This window comes from Mesocricetus auratus, unplaced genomic scaffold, assembly GCF_017639785.1.
Source record: "Mesocricetus auratus isolate SY011 unplaced genomic scaffold, BCM_Maur_2.0 Super-Scaffold_100010, whole genome shotgun sequence".
NCBI lineage: Eukaryota > Metazoa > Chordata > Mammalia > Rodentia > Cricetidae > Mesocricetus > Mesocricetus auratus.
Genome location: NW_024429194.1, coordinates 66,504,148 through 66,524,518, shown reverse-complemented (window position 1 = coordinate 66,524,518; position 20,371 = coordinate 66,504,148). Strand labels below are relative to the sequence as shown.

Below are 20,371 nucleotides of genomic sequence, written 5' to 3'. Positions count from 1 at the left end.
CCCAAGTTCTCAGGGAGGTCATCTAGTTGACATCTAGTCATACTGATACTTAGACAATTTTGTCTTCATTCTGCCCCTTTACGAAAATGCCACAATTAGAATGTTTTGGGGAAGTGTTTGGGGACGCCCACTTTTCATATTTAATGGCACTGGTCATTGGTGCATTACTCTCCCCATCCCTGCTTGGTGCAGCTCTTAACCTCTGAGCCATTTCTTTCTTTCTTTCTTTCTTTCTTTCTTTCTTTCTTTCTTTCTTTCTTTCTTTCTTTCTTTCTTTTTTTGGTTTTTCGAGACAGGGTTTCCCTGTAATGTTTTGGAGGCTGTCCTGGAACTCGCTCTGTAGACCAGGCTGGCCTCGAACTCACAGAGATCTGCCTGCCTCTGCCTCCCAAGTGCTGGGATTAAAGGCGTGCGCCACCAACGCCCGGCTCTGAGCCATTTCTTAAACCCACATGTAATAAATTTTGTGTATTCCTTTTTCTGTTTAATTTTTCTTTTTTCAGATTAGTAGTGTCCCAGGAACTTGGAACACACGCTTAACAATAATACATTGTCAGCTGTGTCTGATTTTCAGAGATGTTAAGCTATTAAAAGGGGGGCTGGAGAGATGGCTTAGATGTTAGCGCACTTATGTTCTCTTCCGGAGGAATGAGTTTGGTTCCCAACACTCAAGTCAGTCAGCTCCCAACCACCTGCAACTCCAGCTCCAGGGAATTCCAGGAATGCCCTCTTCTGGCCTCCATGGGCATGCACACCACACACAAATACATATAAATAGGGCTGGAGAGATGGCTCAGTGGTTAAGAGCACTGACTGCTTTTGCAGAAGACCCGTGTTCAGTTGTGATAACCCACATGGTGGCTTACAACTGTCTATAATTCCAGTTCCAGGGGATGAGATGGCTTCTTTGGACCTCCTTGGGCACATGGTATATAAATGTACATTCGATCAAAAACTCATACACATAAGTGGTCAAAAGTATTTTGTGACAACATGAAAATTATACTAAATTTAAATATCAGCATCACTAAGTAAAACTTTTGTATGCATGTGTTATTGTGCCTGTGTAGATGTGTGTGCATATGTTTGCATGTGGAGGTTAGAGGTCCATGTTGGGTGTCTTCCTCAGCTGCTTTTCACCTTATTTTCTTTTAAAATTAAAATTTATTGGGCCGGGTGTTGGTGGCGCACGCCTTTAATCCCAGCACTCGGGAGGCAGAGGCAGGCGGATCTCTGTGAGTTCGAGGAAAGCCCGGTCTACAGAGCGAGTTCCAGGACAGTCTCCAAAACAATACAGAGAAACCCTGTCTCAAAAAAAACCAAAAAAAAAAAAAGGGAGGGGGAAATAAATAAATAAATAAATTTATTTTATGTGTGTGGGTATTTTGCCTGTGTATATCTTTGTGCACGGGTGCCTAGTGGCTATGGAGTCCAGAAGAGGATGTCAGATCCTCTAGAACTGAGGTTAACAGATGGTTGTGAGCTGCCACGTATATGCTGGGATTGAATGCTGGTCCTCCGCAGGATTGCAGGTGCTTTAACTGATGAGCCTCCTCTCTAGCCCCTTTATTCAGTTTTTTGAGTCATGGTTTCTCAGTGGACCTGGTGCTTGCCAGTTTGGTTAGACTGACTGGCTAATAAGCCCCAGGGATTTTCTAGTTTCTTTTCCCAGTGCTGAGATTACAGGTGTGAGCTTCCATGCCCTGTTTTGTTTTGTTTCCCACATAGGTTTTGACAGATCAAACTTAGTCCTCATGTTTGCATGGCAAACCCTTCTCTTTTTTTTTTTTTTTTTTTTTTTTTTTGGTTTTACGAGACAGTGTTTCTCTGTATTGTTTTGGAGGCTGTCAGTCCAGCCCGGCCTCGAACTCACAGAGATCCGCCTGCCTCTGCCTCCCGAGTGCTGGGATTAAAGGCGTGCACCACCACCGCCAGGCGGCAAACCCTTCTTATGGAGCCGTTTTTCTCTGAATTAGACTTTTCTTTACTATTAGTCCCAAAGCCCAGACTAATAGTTAAATCATCCATGTTGGTAGGATGGTGGTACATGCCTTTAATCTCAACACTGAGGAGACAGATCATCCAGAGCTACACAGTGATAAAACCTGCCTCAAACAACAACAGCAAAAGAAAACCAAATGAAACCCCAGCCATATTATAGGTTGAATAGATGTTTTTGGTTTTTTGAAATAGGGGTTTGCTGTGTATCCCATGCTGGCCTTGGATGCCCAGCAATCTTCTTGCATCAGCCTCTAAGTGCTGGGATTATAGTATGCCTGATAACCTTTTATTTATTTATTTATTTATTTAGTTTTTTGCTTTTTAGAAACTATTCAATATAGTAATATAACATTTCTTTAAATAGTTCAGGGGATGGAATAGCCATGGATTGTGACTGAAAAGATGACTTAGAGACCAAGCATTTGCTGCTCTTGAAGAGGACCTGGCATCTTACAACCCTCCAGAACTCCAGTTCCAGGGGGTCTGGTGCTCTCTTCTGGTCTCTGCATGAGTTGTATGCATGCATGTGGTGCACTTACAAGCCTGCAAAACTCACACACATAACATAAAAGTAAATCCTAAGAAATAGCCTTAAATCTCTGTATTATTCACTATTTAAAGAATCATCATAAAACAGGATGTGCATTTTATTTCTACTAAATTAATTATGATTATATTTTTCTTGGTATTTGCTAAAACAAACATTTGACTGTCTGGGAAAAAGTGAAGAAAGCTTAATTAAACTGCTGCTAAATAATTCAGGGTGTTTTAGTGACTTAGCAGATGAAAGTACCTCTTTACAAAATGTCTGGTTGGAAGTACTCACATAGTGGAGAAAGCAATTCCTTTTCTTTTCTTCAAAAGATTTATTTATTATGTATATAGTGTTCTGCCTGCAGGTGAGAAGAGGGCACCAGGTCTCATTACAGATGGTTGTGAGCCATCATGTGGTTGCTGGGAGTTGAACTCAGAACCTCTGGAAGAGCAGTCAGTGCTCTTAACCTCTGAGCCATCTTTCCAGCCCCTGTAATTCCTTTTCTGTAGGTATGAGTTACCTTGACTGCTGTCCTTCTTGTTGGTCTCTTCCAGTTTACCTTTAGTCATTCTGTTGGGGCCAGTTAGTTTACTTAAAGCTGTTTTAGTTTTCCTGCACAAGTCAGGCTTAAATGTAATTACAATAAAAAAAAAATCAGGGGGTGGCAGTTTGAGACAGGGTTTCTCTGTGTGTAGCCCTAGCTGTCCTGGAACTCACCTGTGGACCAGACTGGCCTTGAACTCACAGAGATACTGCTTCTCAAGTGTTGGGATTAAAATTTTATTTTATTTATTTATTTATTTATTTATTTTGGTTTTTTTCGAGACAGGGTTTCTCTGTATTGTTTTGGAGGCTGTCCTGGAACTCACTCTGTAGACCAGGCTGGCCTCGAACTCACAGAGATCCGCCTGCCTCTGCCTCCCGAGTGCTGGGATTAAAGGCGTGCGCCACCAATGCCCGGCGGGATTAAAATTTTATATGTATAGTGGTTGTTTTACTTGCCCCCTGCTCACAGGCAAGGGGTGGGGCCAGCTATTCCAAAACCACAAACATTAACATGCCTTCAGGCAGCAGCCCATACCACAGCATCCTAGTGGGCTTTGGTTGTACCTGGGCAGCAGTGTGTTTTGAGCATTCTTAACAGACTGGACTATTTGCTTATCAAGGGGAATGATTAATGTGTGAAATATTTATTTTCAAGTAATTTCCGTGGTGACAGTAATAATGGGATTCAATTGTATTTTTAATAGTTACTCCTGATTGATAGCAGATTTGAAGAAATAAAAATATCTCAAAATAAAGTATACTTTAAAATGTATTTAATTAAAATAATTATATCAGCTAGGCGGTGGTGATGCACGCCTTTAATCCCAGGACTCAGGAGGCAGACACATGTGGATCTCCATGAGCTCCAGGTCAGCTTGCTCTACACAGCAAATTCTGGGAAAGCCAAGGCTACACAGAGAAACCCTGTTTCCAAACCCTCCCCACCCCCCAAAAAGATTATCTCTCCTCCAACCTCTTCCATGTTCTGTCTCCCTCCTATCTCGAATTCATGGTCCCTTTAGTTATTATTCTTACATGTATGTATGCAAAATATGTAAATGCAATCTGCAGAGTATGTTTAGTGTTGCTTTTGTGTGCTATGTTTTTAGGGTAACCACTTGGGATTGGATCATCCCTGGGGAAGACTAATTCTCTCACTAGTTATTAACTGCCTGTATGTTCCCATCTAAGGAAGGGTGTCTGGAGAGATTTCCCTCATCCACGGCCTAACAGCTGATGTTCAGGTCTTGTATGGGCAACTATATATATAGTTGAGTATTATGCGTGTAACTTCCTGTTTCTCTCTAGACACACAATTTTGCAGCAGATTTCCTGTGTCTTACACTCTTTCTGCCCATTTTCCACAGTGTTTCCCAAGCCTTCAGTATAGTAGTTGTATTGTAGATGTATTGGTTTGGCTGGGTACCCCTGGTGAGTAGTTCTTTGTTTTTGGGTCAGTTGTGGCTTTCTGTAATAATCTCCATTCAAAAAGAAGCTTTCTTGAGGGGTTAGGGCTATGCTTATGTCTCTGTGCCACAGTGGTAGGCTGAAGTGTCAGAGATCTGGTGAGCCCCAAAGAGAGGGAAGGGAGCTAAGAGAGAAAGCACACTTTTCAGCTAAGACAATCAGATTGTAAGGTTAAGTCTTCTCCAGAAGATGATGCTTTTCATTAACTAAAACTAGTTTCAGAGAAATTGAAAACCCACAAATGTCACTTATACAGTTTTTAATGATATTCATTGCTGTAATAATAAATGTGCTTTTATTTTTCCTTCTAGAATTTCTCTGGAAAAAGACATGACTGTCTGCAATGATACATCCTGACAAGAAGTTGATGCCAGAGAAGGAAAAGAAATTAACAGCCAGTGAACAGAATTTTGAACAACCAGGGTTTTGCATTTGTTACTTCAGCTACAGACTTCTGTTGCCCACTTTTAAATTAGCAGGATTCCCAGAACTTGAACAAAGATATTTTCTTCTGTATTTTTTTTTGACATTGAGAATACTGCAATGTCTAGGAAACAAAGCCAGAAGGGTAAGATAACCTATGTGCATGAATTGTTAGAAGAATGGTTGTTGCTGTCTGGGAATGTATGCAGCTTAGTGATGGAGTGCTTGCCCTGCGTGCACAGGGCCATGGGTTTTATTCCCTAGCATTGTGAAAGTAAAACCAAGGCATAGGGGTGGGAATAAAGCTCATTTGGTAAAACAAAGTTCAAGTGTTTGCTGGCATGCATGAGGCCACCTGGATTTGATCCCCAAGAACTGTGAAAAGTTAAAACCAAAGCATAGTTGTACACAATAATACTTAAGTCTGTATGTTTTGAAACTATTCCTGTAGTAATGTGTTCAGAGTGATTTTGCAAGTATTGTAGTAGGTTTTAGTTTTGTGGATAGGTAAGTCTGGGAATTGATCTCATTGGAAATAGTTTTTCTACTCAGACAGACTTATCCAATTGTAAAAAATTTGTTATCGATGTAGATGTAACCTGATAGTACATTTTTATAGAGTGAGCAACTGTTAGGCAGGTACGGTAGGAGCTGGCTTCCTGCACCACGTGTCATAGTCCCAGGGACAGGAAATGGAGTAAGAGTGAATGCTTCCAGGTTTTGTTTCCTTCTTTAGCTTTCTTTCTGGATTTGCTACCCTTGCAAATGGAAGATACAGACATGAAGTATCGAGAGAGGTTATAATGAGGAGAAGCAAAACAAAGGCTGAATAGAACTCTTTTCTAGTGTGCTAGATCGGCTGCAGAAGCGTGACAGCTCCAGAACTGCACACGACTGCCATGTGTTCATTTAAAGAGAGACCATAGTCTTCACAGATTAATATGGTGGAAATACTTTTAATTTTGATTTGAAAATTCAAAAACCTCAAAAGAAAATAATATGCCAGAGCTGTTTGTTGTTTTGGAAGCTGTGATTTCATTGTAGTATTAAGTAGTATTAGCAGAAGATTATCACATACTAGAGTTGGTGGTGTCTTATTTTGAAGCTTGGTAATATTATAGGTATTAGCTAGCAGTTCTGTGACAGTGCTTGCTTGCTTGGTTTCCTCTTTTCCTTCCTTCCTTCCTTCCTTTCTGCCTTTTTTTGGAGACAAGGTCTTTGTATCCCAGGCTGTCCTAGAATTTAGAGATCTGCCTGCCCCTGCCTCCCAAGTGCTGGGATTAAAGGTGTGCATAGCACCAGCTGGTGACTTCTTTTTTTTTTTTTTTTTTTTTTTTTTTTGATTTTTTGAGGCAGGGTTTCTCCGAGGCTTTTGGAGGCTGTCCTGGAACTAGCTCTTCTAGACCAGGCTGGCCTCGAACTCACAGAGATCCTCCTGCCTCTGCCTCCCGAGTGCTGGGATTAAAGGCGTGCGCCACCAACGCCCGGCTCCAGCTGGTGACTCTTAACTTGGCACTTGTATTTGTACAGTAGAACTCTGGCTCCTACATTTTCCAATAGTGAAGAAACAGCTCCACTTACAATTTTATAATTATTCTTCAAACTGGCATGAAAAAAAGGAGGTCTGAGGCTCATTGATAAGGAAAGAGCTAAGTTATAACTGCACTCCCCACTGTATTTATTCTGGCAACTTCTGACCCATCTTTTATGAACTACCATGTAAGTTACCTCTCTGCTTTGTCCCCTTATCCATACACATGGCCTTGTGTCCCTCCTTCCTTTCCTTTCCTCCCCTTTCTTTCTTTTCTTTTTTTTTTTTTTTTTTTTTTTTGGTTTTTCGAGACAGGGTTTCTCTGTGGCTTTGGAGGCTGTCCTGGAACTCACTTTGTAGACCAGGCTGGCCTCGAACTCACAGAGATCCGCCTGCCTCTGCCTCCCGAGTGCTGGGATTAAAGGCGTGCGCCACCAACGCCCGGCTTTTCCTCCCCTTTCTTCCTTCCATCTCTTCTTCCTTCCCCTCTCTTCTTCCTTCTGTCTGTCCCTCCCCCTTTTCTTCTTCCTTCTGTCCCCATCTTTCTCCTCCCTCCCTTCTTTCCTATTCTTCTTTCCTCCTTCCTCTTCCTCCCTCTCACCCTCTTTCTCTTTCTTCCTCTCTCTCCTTCCTTCAGTTCATGCAACGGCCACTTCTACATGAGTTTATATTTGTTCAGGCATTTAGTTTCAGTTTTAAAAAATTGTGTTTGTTTGCATACTTATTTGGTGTATGAGTGTGTATGTGTGGGGACATGTGTATGACACAGCTTCCCTGTGGAGCCCAGAGTAAAACTTGGCAGGATTTGATTTGCTCCTTCTACTGTTTGAGTCCAAGGGATCCAACTCAGGTCCTCAGGCTTGACAGTGAGACCTTTACCTACATAGTCATCTTGTGGGCTCTGGAGTTTACTCTTTAATTTCCAAAAGGGAGTTGAATAAAACAATAAAGAGGACTAATGAGTAGCTACACTTCTAGGTTATATGGGCTTCCAGATCTTCCTTGTCTCTGACATTACCTGTTACTTGTATCTTACCTTTTCTTTGACCATGGTAAAATGTTTATCATATTGTTCCTCATCTTGCTCTATGTCTGTGTGAGGAATATCAGTGAGTAGCAAGAAGTTGTGATATCCCAGGTACTGTTAAAATAATGGAGCCTTGAGAAGTAGAGTATCCAGTGGGTCTCAGCAGCAGTGTTGTCTAACATAAAATCCTGACTCACTGATTCTGCAGCAGGACTCAGGGTTACTTTAGACAAGGGATAGTATTGTAACTGATTCTCATTTTTTCATCAATGAAAAATAAACAAGCCTCAGGCTGGGAGTATAGCTCAGTGGTAGAGCTTTTGCCTAGCATGCAGGAAGCCTTGAGTTTGATGCCTAGCATTGCAAAGTATGGGGAGGGATTCTCAGATTATAATCCCATTTTTCACGTCACTTTGTCAAAGGAAATAATTTGTTATCGTTTGTATTAATGGGAAATGGTGTAAGCAGTCTAAAAAAAAGTAGAAATTTAGTAGCTTCCTGAGCATCCCTCAACTTATTCCACACCTGAGCCAAATCTTCTATATATTAAGTTTGGGCAGGCCATTCAATAAAGAGAAATATGTTAATAAAATTCCCTTCATTACTTTAGGGAGCCTCTGTGTATTTAGGTTAGCTTTGGTAAACTTCTTAGGATAGCGTCCAAGGTGGTGGTGTTGTGGGAGTCTGTTGCATGGTTTATTGTTATTATTTTTATTTATTTATTTTGGGACAGGTTCTTACTGTGTAAGCCTGGCTTGTCTGGGACTCACACTACATAGACTAAACTGGCTTTAAACTCGCAGAGATCCACTTACCTCTACCTCTCGAGTGCTGGGATTAAAGATGTGCACCACCAAGCCTAGCTATTGTGTGGGTTTAGATCTGTGTAGTTTGATAAGCTAATTCTCAGTTGCTCTCATATCAAGACATTTTTTTGTCTTTTTTTTTTTTTTTTAAAGACAAGGTCTCACTGTGCAGCTCTGTCTGACCTGGAATTACTTTGTAGATCAGGCTGGCCTGGAACTCACTAAGAATCTGCCAGCTTCTGCCTCCCAAGTGTTGGAATCAAAGGCGTGCACTATGATTCTGAGGTTAGAGACAGGGTCTTCCATTGTCCTGAGCTTACTAACGAGGCTAAGATGGCTGGCCAGCAAGCTCCAGGGATCTGCCTGTCTCTGCCTCTCCTGGGCTAGGATTAGAAACATGATCATGCCTGGCTTTTTAAAAATGAGTTGGGAATTAGAGAGCTGGCTCAGTGGTTAAGAGCACTGGCTGCTTTTACAGAGGATCCAGGTTCAATCCCAACATCTACATGGCAGCTCCCAACTGAGTAATTGTAGTTGAAGGGGATCTGACACACTCTTCTGATGTTTAGCATTCTGATATCTCCCCTAACTCTTTAGGACTTGGGCCAGGGATGAATACTGTATTTACTAGCCAAGATATAGTGTACTAGGACCTTCAAAAATAGACCCTATATTTAAACTATTCCAATTTTATCAATTTGGATTGGTTCTCTTTTATCCATTCCTGCTTTCTCCCTTTCCTTCATTTATCCATCTAGTGGTGGGATTACAGACATGCCTTACACACCCAGTTTGCTTTCTATATTAGTTTTATGTTAATTGGCATGCTGAGTAAACTCAAATAATACAGAAATTAATTTTGGGAGCTGAGTGCAGAACTGTTATGTTTTCTTTGTAGTTTATACTTGCTGGTGTGTTGTGAAGGGAACAATTAAGGCTAGTAATAATCCTTCTAGAATAGAAACTATAAATTGCTATTTTGATCTAAGTGTCCTATCTCCTAAAAGAGATTGGTGGTTTGAGTCTCTAACCAAAAGTAGATGATTGACATCTTGGTATCTCCCACTGCTCACTGGTAGTTCTTTGGTGGAGTGGGGGTGTGCAGTACAGCATTCAAATGACATCATTTGACTGATCTGTGCTCTGAGGAGGCGCTAGATGAAAGTGCTTTGGCTATCTAGGGTCTTCCCATTCTATACAGCTTCTTTTCCAATTGATAAAGATAATTGAGAACTAACCGTGTTATGTAGACATCTGGAAAACTAAAGCTTACACATACTGCGTTTGTGTAAGTGCCTCCTGATCCTTTTGTATTAATGAGGTTAGATCTAAATGAATTAACAATTCATTGGTAACTGGAAAACATAATTTCTCTTTAAAAATGACATGGGCAACATTCATGTTTTCTCTCATACTTGTACTCAGGTCTTAGCATAATGTAAAACTTGGATCTTCTGTAGCAACCAAGAGGTATTTAGAAAGAAGGTAAAAGTTAAACTCTACACCAAACTTTAATTAAAATGTTTGTAGTAATAGCAAAATAATTTGGAATGTGCTATCATATTTCAATGTTTTCCATACTCCCTTTGTCACAATTTTCCTTTTTACTTGCTTTGCTGAGATTTCAATTCCCAAACTGCTCCTAAGTGGATTCAGTAATGCTGAAACCAACTGAGAGTCAACCTTAAACCTCAGCTGGGCTATGGTAGGGCTCCCAGCACTCAGGAGACAGAGGCAGAGGCAGGAGAATTTCTGTGAGTTCAAGGCCAGCCTGTCTACAGTGTGAGTTCCAGGATAGTCAGGAATACACACAGAGAAGCCCTGTCTTGAAAAACAAAAACAAAAAAAATCTTAAGCCTTAGTATACTGTTGAGGCACAGCCTTCATTTTAGCATAAGATTCCTTAAAAGGTAACATGCACATTAGAGTTTGAGAAGTACTTTAAGCTTTTCCTAGGATTGCCTCTCATAGAATTGCAACATTCGCTGTTAAAGCAGAGGTACAGCTAGAGGTGTAACTCAGTGGCAGAGCTCTTGCCTACCACGTATACGGTTCAGTTGCTGGTATCTCTCACACAGATATGCACAAGTGCACACACCGTGCTGTGGTAATTCACAGTGCTTTGGTAATTTACTGACTATGTAGTCACAGTTTAGTTAAAAAAAAAAACAGCAACTGATTGCATTTATTAAATTTGGGTCAAGAAGCTAGATGTTATTATTATTTTTTTGTCAAAGTTTAAAGTTGGCTTTATACAGATCTGAATGTGTTTTCTTCTATACCATCTAGTATAGGTTTGTCTGGTCTCCATTCCTAAGGGCAGAAGGACCTGAGCCTCTGTATAAGTTTTTACTGCTCCTTAACCTTTCTAGATTTTGGCGGGAACAGAACTTCCACATGTATAGGAAAGTAATTTTCAGCACATTGGAAAAACAAAGAAGAAATGTAGGCTATTAGGAAGAAGCACAACAGAAACAAGTTAAACGGCAAGAAGCTGCAAAGTGAAGCAAGAGCGGAGCTTTGCAAGTCTAATAAGGGGGGACAGTCCTGTGAAAGGTGAACTGAGGCTACGGAGGCAGACTCAGCTCAGTCGGCAACGGCCGGGCGGAAAGGAGCCTTCCAATGCACTTGGGGACACAGGTGACCCTTAGGCACTTGAAGGGGCTGCAGCTGCCTTAACCTTGGGGCACTGAGCTCCTCCTGCACTTCACAACCCACAAGTGTCTTGCAGAGAGCATCCTCATGTCCCCACACCACTCTTTTCAGGCTGGACCAAGGTAGAACGCCCACATCTTCCCAGACTCATCCACAGCCAACATCTAGATCTTATTTTTAATCATTCATACTGAATAACTCATTCCAGGGTTAGTTTTGTTTATTGAATACAGTTTCATTTGCTGAGTACAAACTTGGAGAGGATATGGTGTTGGTGATGTAAACTTGGATACATTGCTTCATCACACATCAAATCTGGGACATCAGTCAGTGAATGTATTCATGAAGCTCATAGTCTAAGAATATGTACATGGCAGTCTAGAAGGCAGCTTCCATTTCCACTCACAATATCGTAGGCAGCTTCTTGCTCATAACACTTTTAGGTGGCTTATAAATTAAGGTAGGATTATTAAAGAGATTAAAGACTATAGGATACTCTTAATATAGTTGACATATTGCTAGTTTCCTCAGAACCTACTTTAAAAAAATAAAGTTAAGAGCACTTGCTGCTCTTGAAAAAGACCTAGGTTTGGTTCTGGTACCTGCATGTTGGCTCCCAACTGACCAAGACTCCATTTCTAGGGGATCTAGTGCCTCTTATGGCCCTCTACAGGGACCAGGCATATATGTGGTGCACATATATACATGCAGGCAGCGACTCATACACATAAAATAATTTCTTCCTTTTTTCCTTTTTTAAAAATTTTGAGACAAGGTCTCACTATGTACCTCTGGCTGTCCTGTAACTTACCGTAAAGACCAGGTTGGCCTTGAACTCACTTGCCTCTGCCTCATAAGTACAGGGATTAAAGGTGTGTGCCACCATACCTGGCAAAAATTAAATAAATTAAAAAAGACAGAATCTCATTTTATGACTAACTCAAAATATAGTTATACATGAGTTAACTATGTAGTAGAATTTTCTTTTTTTTTTTTTTTTTTGGTTTTACGAGACAGGGTTTCTCTGTATTGTTTTGGAGGCTGTCGGTCCAGCCTGGCCTTGAACTCACAGAGATCCGCCTGCCTCTGCCTCCCGAGGTGCGCCACCACCGCCTGGCTGTAGTAGAATTTTCTAAGTAACTGAATTATTAGTAATTACACAGGGGAAATATATTCTTGATCTTTTTGATCTTTTTGTCTTGGATGAATAAAATACAAACATTGTATCAAGTTGAATATATTTTTCTCTATATCCTTTCAGATTCATCAGGATTCATTTTTGATTTGCAGTCCAATACAGTACTGGCCCAGGGAGGAACTTTTGAAAACATGAAAGAGAAGGTAAGATTAATTAGTATGGATATTAAATTTGAATACCATAGAAAAATTTATTAATATATGCAGTGACTATCACAAACGCATTATGAAAATGGAATCCGCTGGGCATAGTGGCACATGCTTTTAATTCCAGGACTCAGGAGGCAGAGGCAGGTGGATTTCTGTAAAGCTAGAAATCTGGTCTATATAGTAAGTTCCAGGCCAACCAAGGTTATATAGTGATACCTGTCCAAGAAAAATAAAAGAAAATGAAATCCTGGATGAAAACAGAATGGCACTATATAATCAAGGCTAATTACCATGGTGGTTCTGAGGAACCAGTTTATTAAAATGTACAAAGATGATTTTTTATTTTTATTTTTTTTGGGGGGAAGGGATTGAAACAGGTTTTCCATGTAACCCTGGCTGTCCTGGAACTCGCTCTGTAGACCAGGCTGGCCTCAAATTCAGAGATCCACCTCCTTCTGCCTCCTGAGTGGTAGGATTAAAGATGTACACCACCATTGCCCAACTCAAAAATGATTTTTTTTGGACATCTCCATTTGTATTTATTCTGAATTCTTTGAAGACATACAGTTTTAATGCTATTTAATATTTATATGACTGAGATTCATCTTTTTTTTGAGACACAGTTTCTCTGTGTAGCCTCAGCTGGCCTGGTACTTGCTGTGTAGACCAGGCTAGCATCGAACTCATAGAAGACACTGATTGTGTCTGCCTCCTGAGCGCTGGGATTAAAAGCGTGTGCCACAATACCTGACTCAGACAAAATTTTTAGTGCTTTTTAAAAAAATTAACATTAATTATACATGGTAATTGGCTAAGGTATAAAGGTTAAGAAAAAAGAAATCCATATCTAAAATGTGATGACAGTGTTGTATTTGATTTGAGGATGCTAGTGTGAACTCGTGATTTAACAGAAAACGTCTCTTAGTTGTACCCATTGAAAGGATGTATAGTGACTTCCTAATAACAATAAGCTCATGTAACTCCTAGATATTGATTTCTACTGTTTTCTATCAAAAACATCCTCAGTACTTTTTTTTTCTCAAGGGTGTTCCATGCCTTGAATTATAATGGATTCCATGCTTAATAATAAAACATATTTTTATTTAAATTAGAAACAATCTTGTTACATGTCAATCCCAGTTCCCTCTCCCTCCCCTCCTCCCCTGCCCCCCACTAACTCCCTATCCCATCCCCTTTCTGCTCCCCAGGGAGAGTGAGGCCTTCCATGGGGGATCTTTAGGAGATAATTATACTTTGTACAGTAAGACAAATAAAATTGAAAAGGTAGAAAATACAATTATCTACACAGAGAAATACTTGAAAACAAATGAATAGGACAAACAAGTTTATTAAGCCAGGCATGGTATGTCTGTAATCTCAGCATTTGGAAGGCTGAGGTGAGTAAAGCTGAGTTTGAGGCCAGTCTGTGTTTCATAGTAAAGGACCCTGATTCATCAAAACAAACAAAAACATAAAAGAGTTCACTTTAATTGCTAGATATAAAATAGGTACATGGTGCTGGGTGGTGGTGGCGCACGCCTTTAGTCCCAGCACTCGGGAGGCAGAGGCAGGCAGATCTCTGTGAGTTGGAAACCAACCTGGTCTACAAGAGCTAGTTCCAGGACAGCCTCCAAAGCCACAGAGAAACCCTGTCTCGAAAAACAAAAAACAAAACAAACAAAAAAATAAAAATATTTGGGGCTGGAACGATAACTCAATTGTTTAAAATTGTTTTTTAAGTTTATTTTATGTACGTGTATGTATGTGTGTATATATGTGTATAATGTGTGTGCCTGATACCTGAGGAAGTCAGAAGAGACCGTTTTATATATATATATAAAAGCTGGTGCATTTAGTATTGCTGGTAATCCTAACACTGAAGAGGAGATAGATAGACCCCTGGAGTTTGCTGGCCAGCCAACCCGACCCAGGGCAGCAAGGGAGCCCAGCCTCAAAAGAAAAACAACGGGCCAAGATGATGCACACTTTTAATCCCAGCACTTGGGAGGTAGAGGCAGGCAGAACTCAGATCTCAGTGAGTTTGAGGACAGCCTGGTCTACAAATCGAGTTCTAGGACAGCCAGGGCTACACAGAGAAACCTTGTCTTAAAAAAACCAAAGAAAAAATAAAAGAAAAAGAAAAACAGTGGACGCTTGAGCTTGTCCTCTGGCCTTTGCACACATGTTGTGTACATGTTCTTGCATGCACATGTATACATGAGTATTCAGTTATTATAAACTATTTTTAATTAAAAAAATATATTGCTTCTAGAGTAAGTGACAAAATTGCCATATCCGCCAGGCACGGGGCATGTGCTTTTAGTCCCAGCTCTTAGGAGGCAGAGGCATGCAATATCTGTGAGTCTGAGGAGTGAGTTCTAGCCAAAGCTACATAGTGAGCCCCTGGTTTAATAAACAAACCAACATAAAACAATTGGGAATATCCATTTTACAGAGCAGTTTGGCATTACCAGAAAAGCACTGATTACAGGTCCCATGCCATCAGAATTCTAATAGCTACAGGAAGACATGGCTTTTCATTGTTATAAATATTGTTCTATGCACTAAGGACTCAACAACATACAAACATAAAACTGTGGTCTAGGATTGGCACTCCAGTGAGTAAGGGAAGGACTTAGCAGGAATGAAACCTCTAATACTGTAAAAACAAAAAACTAACAAAAAAGCCTTCTAACTATCCATTAACAGGAGAATGGATAAATTAGGTGTATTATACCATGGGAATACCATGTATTATATATACACACACACACACACACACACACACATATCCTAAACTATATGAATAACAAGTATGCCTATCAATATGAAGAAAATTCTGTGTGACAAAAATTGAAAAACAACATGCATGATGAAATAATATTTACATCATTATATAATGTAAATTATACAATAATTATATCATTATATAAAACATTATATATTGCCTATGGAGATATACATATATCATGAAATGCAAACATTGAAATTAAATCAAATTCTGGAGTAGGAATTTCTAGAGAAACAGGATTTAGAACATATCCATTGAACTCAGGTCCTCGGGTAACTGTAAATGCTTTTATTCACTGACTTTCTCATTGGTGCCCTTTTATTTCTATAAATGTTCTGTCTTTTTAAATTTTGAAGTTAAGTTTTGATGTGGTGTTATCATTTTTCTATGTATTATTCCCAGTGCGATGGTTGTGTGTGTGTCCTTACTGACATTAAGAGTGATAATATTGCTGAAAGTAAACTGACTCCGTGATTCTCCCTGACAGACTTCAACTGGCCAGTGACCTACTCCATGTTAGAATTACATGACCTGTCATCTTTTGCAGATAAACGCAGTGCGTGCAATAGTTCCTAATAAGAGCAACAATGAAATCATCTTGGTTTTGCAGCACTTTGATAATTGTGTGGACAAAACAGTACAAGCATTCATGGAAGGTAATTAATCCTGTCTCCAGTTTAGACTTTTGGAACTTGAGCTGTAGTGCACAGTCTGACAGTGAAGCGTACTGTGATACTTTGTTAATGTAAGATACTGTTTTCATTTCCAACCTGTAGAAAAACTGGAAGAGACAAACTAAGAAAACCCCTTTACTATTAAGAGTGTTCTCTACAAACATTTAAGAAATCAGACCAAGCGTGGTGGAACATTACTGTAATCCCAGTGTTTGAGGGGTGAAGGCAAGAAGACTATGATTTGAGGCCAGCCTTGGTTATATAGTAAATTATAGACCAGTCTCTTACTATATCGTGAGACCCCATCTAAAAGATTTATGTCCCCCCTCCCCAAACAAGCTATGCAGCTGTTGGTGTAAGATTTGAATGAAATTGGATAAAGTGACTTAAGTGCCTATTGCAAAGGAGTAACTCAGTGGCCCAGGAACAGATGGCCAGTTCAAGGACTCAATGTTTATTTCCAAATTCCACTATTTCCAATTTAGTTTGGTTTTGGCAGGTGACTTAGATGTGTGAGTTGAGTTTCCTTATGTTTTCTATATGTCAGATATAAAACAATAGCCTTGTTCAATGCCTTAGATTTATAGGCTTATTAAGTGTTCTTCCATATCACTTTACTTGAAGCTGTTTTGCCTTTGAGTAGAGTGGTGTCAGGCCAGGGCTCTCTGCTGCACTTTTCTGGGTTTGCAAGTACAGGAGAAACAGGTCAACATCTACAGGGTTTTTCTCTGTTGTTGTGCTTTCTTTATGTTGGGGTTTGAGTCTGGTGTAGGGTGCAGCTCTTCCCAAACACCACAGTCAAGATGGTATGTAACATGGAGGGAGAAGACGTTGAAGACTAGTCACCTCTGTTTTCAGACCCAGATGTGTATTTAAAGAGTCTTAAATGACCTCAGTAGGCTCCTGTAGCAGAAGTGTGACATGATTGCCTCTCTGCAGTATCCAGCGATTATGAAATATACTGATTTCTCCTTCAATTTGTGTGTGGCACAAGAGGAAATCTCTATTTGATCTCTTTTCCAGGCAGTGCCAGTGAAGTACTCAAAGAATGGATAGTAACAGGCAAGAAAAAGGTAAATATGAATTATATTGTTATTTGTTTGTTTTTTATTGGGCTTTAAAGGCTGGCAAGATGGTTCGGCAGGTAAGAGTAGCACAGTGCTCTTGCAGAGGCCCTGGGTGTAGTTCCTGGCTCCTCATAGCAGCTCACCATCTAACTCCATCTCCACAGGCATTAGGTGCACATATGAATAGGAGGGCAAAGTACTCCACATAATGTATAAAAAGGTAAAAAGGCTTTAAAGTATGTTAGGTAATATTTAAGAGCTTCTTTGGAAGTTCCAGCAGAGAGGCATTGTGGGTAGGGGGGTGACACTGGCCTAGCCATCCAGATCAACTAAATGTACCCTGGTGATCACTGAAGTGAGAAATCACAGCCAACTTCACCCATACATTCCATAATATTTGAAAGAAAAAGTGTACATGTTTACCATCTCAAAAATGCTGCTTTTGGCATTGAGACCCTGCTGTATCTTACAGAGTATTATGGTTTGCCCCCTGTATTTGGAGGCAGAAAATGTTAAGTTTGCAGGTGGAGTTGCTGGGGCTGCCCAGCACAAGAGTAGAAGGAAGAGGGCATGTCAGAGAGCACAGGGCCTCCTGGTGGGGTGGCTGATTCCCAGCAGGGTTTGTTCCATAAATTAGCTAACACAGTGCAGACTTTCAGGTTAGACCACTGTGTTCTAGTCCCTAGTAGCAGTGAATTTTGACTTAAAGCCAGATGGCAGCTTCTGCGTCTTTAAAAACTTTATCCTGCTATCTATATTTGTTTATTGTTTGCATGTTTACATATGCATGAGCTCACAGAGGTCAGAGGACAGCTTTGTGGGGTTTGTTTTTTTGAGACAGGGTTTCTCTGTATTGTTTTGGAGGTTGTCCTGGAACTCGCTCTGTGGTGTCGAACTCACAGAGATCCGCCTGCCTCTGCCTCCAGAGTGCTGGGATTAAAGGCGTGCACCACCAACACCCAGCTGTGGGGTTTGTTTTTTCCTTTCAACTTTATGTGCTTTCTATGGGTGGAATTCAAGTTACTTGCTGCCCTTTTTTTTTTCTTTTTTCCTCTTTGGCCAACCTGCTATCCATCTTACTACCCTGGATTTTGCTCCTTCAGGCTAAGTAAGTGCCTTCCTGAGACATCTGATGTTACATGTAGAAGTAGAGTAGAAGGCATTTATTTGGGCTTCAGAGTCAGTCAGAACTGGATTTCTGTCCTTTTCTGCTTCACTGGTCTTGTGAGCTGTCGGTATTGTTTAACTTTAGTTTGCTGTCTATAAAGTAGGAAAATGCAGATATGGTAGCACATACCTATGATCCTAGGACTTAGAAGGGTGAGACAGGAGGGTCCGGAGTTCAAGGCCATTGTCTATATAGCATAACCCTGTCTGGGGGAAAAAAACAACAAAAATACTATAAAATATCAATACATATATATTCTTGTTATAATGCCTAACATTTTAGTTCTTAATCCCTTATTTACATCCATTTAAAAAACCATATTGCTTCCCTTATGGGGCACTAGCCAGGTTGAGTATTCTTCCCACAGCTCTGTGCCCAGTGTAACTCCTATAAAGATTGCTGAAGTATGGATTTTCATTAAGCACCAACTGTTAGGAGTACTCTTCGTTTAAGTTAGTGTTGTGTTCTGAAATGCTTTCTCTTAAATTTCATTATCATGTTGTGTGTGTAAGTGTAGGTGTATAAGTGCCATGGTGCAGAGTACAACCTCGGCGAGTTGGGTCTCTCTTCCACCTTGGATTCCAGGGATTGAATTCAGGTGGTCAGGCTGTGTGGTAAGAGCTTTTACCCACTGAGAAGTCATGCCAGCCATGAAATGGCTTCTTGACCAGGTCAGGGTTGGCTTTTTTAACCTTGGAGAATTTTTTCTCAGAGGCCTGTAACACTGTTGAGGTTCTCATGAAGCTTTCTGTGCCTGTTGCTCTTCATGTCTGTTTCACTGATTGCACCCAGCTTACACCAGTGTCATAAGTTATCCCCCTCAGAATATAAATGATTAACAACACAAGAAAGACATACGGCATAGTTGTAAAGGGGTGTGCGTGACATGATCTGGCCAAAGAAAATAGATGTAGTCTGATGGTCTCCAGTGCTCCAGTCTGTTACAGCTAACTCTCAGATTAGCCTAATAAGACATGATTTGTGAGCTGCTAATTACATATGTGGAATAACATGGAAGAGAGTGAGATAGAGGAGAAAGCCGAATGCCAAGTTCTGGAGTTATCCTGCTGGACAGGGTCATCGAAAGGCCTGGCATGAGAACTGACTGGTTTACTTACCCATCTAGCCTTAGGAGCTACATGTTGCCAGCATGGTTAATCTGTTGTTAAAATAAAGACAAAGACTTTTTTTTTGCCAGTCAGCTTATTTATTAAACCAATCACAGCAGCATATATTCACACAGTGTAAAGGAGTATTCCATATTTCTCCCTTTTTGTCTAATTAAAAAGGAAGGTTAAACTTTAACACAATAAAATTAGGTACAACAAAAACAGTTGTCAAAGAAGAATTACAGTTATAGTATCCAGTCCGTTTGTGTTTGGCAAATTTAGTGTAAATATTCTAATACTTATCTTTGTTAGTCTAAAATTTTATACCTAATTTGCCTTCTTAGTTGCATGGCTCAGATTTCCAAGATATAAATGTTAATACCCTCTAACAGCTTTATCCCACCTCTTCCTCAGACATCTGGTATCCACTTCTTCCCCAGGCAGACAGTATTGCCAGTTTGTATGTTTACCTATTTACTTATTTATTTATTTTGTTTTGGGTATTGGGGGTCAAACCTAGGGCCTTGTGCATACTAGTCAAGTGCTCTACCACTGAGCTACAACCCCAAGCTCTTATTAATTTCTTATGTAGCTTCCAAGATATTTTATTCACATAAACAATTACAAATATGTATTTTCTTTGTACATTCCATGTAACAGTGTGGAATGTATAAGTCTCCTACTGACATATTTGCATGGCTTCTCAGTCTTTATTAATATTAACATAACAGTGCTATGATGAGTAGTAGCCTTGTATACTTTTGTCAATCTTGGCCAGGATAAATTGCTAACATTAAAATTGCTGGTTGAAAGGGGTGTGTGTGTTTGTAAATCCAAAGCATTACCAGATTTTCACTCACACTGTTGTTTATGAAGATGTTTCTAGAGCAGTCAAAACTGTTAAGTGGAACCAGTGACTTTATGTCATTAAACTCTTTGACCTTTGCTAATCTAGTAGTTGAAAAACCATACTGCAGTGCAGGTTTCATTATTTGTCAATTATTGGACTGAGGTTACACCTCATTGAATTGTTTATAGATTATATTTTTCTCTGTTGGGTTTTTAGAGCTCTATTTATAGTTCACTTTTAAAATGTTACACTTTTTTCATATTTTATAGCTTTTCGTTTTGCTTAAGATAGGTTTTGTGGGGGCTGGAGAGATAAGTGCACTAGCTGCTCTTCCAGAGGACACAGCTCAATTTCCAGCACCCACATGGCAACTC

General features: G+C 40.1%; 1 protein-coding gene across 1 annotated transcript in view; it reads left to right on the top strand.

Moving 5' to 3' along the window:
* The window catches only part of Spats2 (spermatogenesis associated serine rich 2), a 68,442-nt gene that overhangs the window by 12,299 nt on the left and 35,772 nt on the right, over positions 1–20,371 (top strand). The window contains exons 2-5 of the mRNA XM_005067210.4: positions 4,861–5,117; positions 12,253–12,332; positions 15,677–15,785; positions 16,827–16,876. Coding sequence (XP_005067267.1) covers positions 5,093–5,117; positions 12,253–12,332; positions 15,677–15,785; positions 16,827–16,876 — 264 coding nt within the window. The 5' untranslated portion in view covers positions 4,861–5,092. The remainder of the gene's footprint in view (positions 1–4,860; positions 5,118–12,252; positions 12,333–15,676; positions 15,786–16,826; positions 16,877–20,371) is intronic.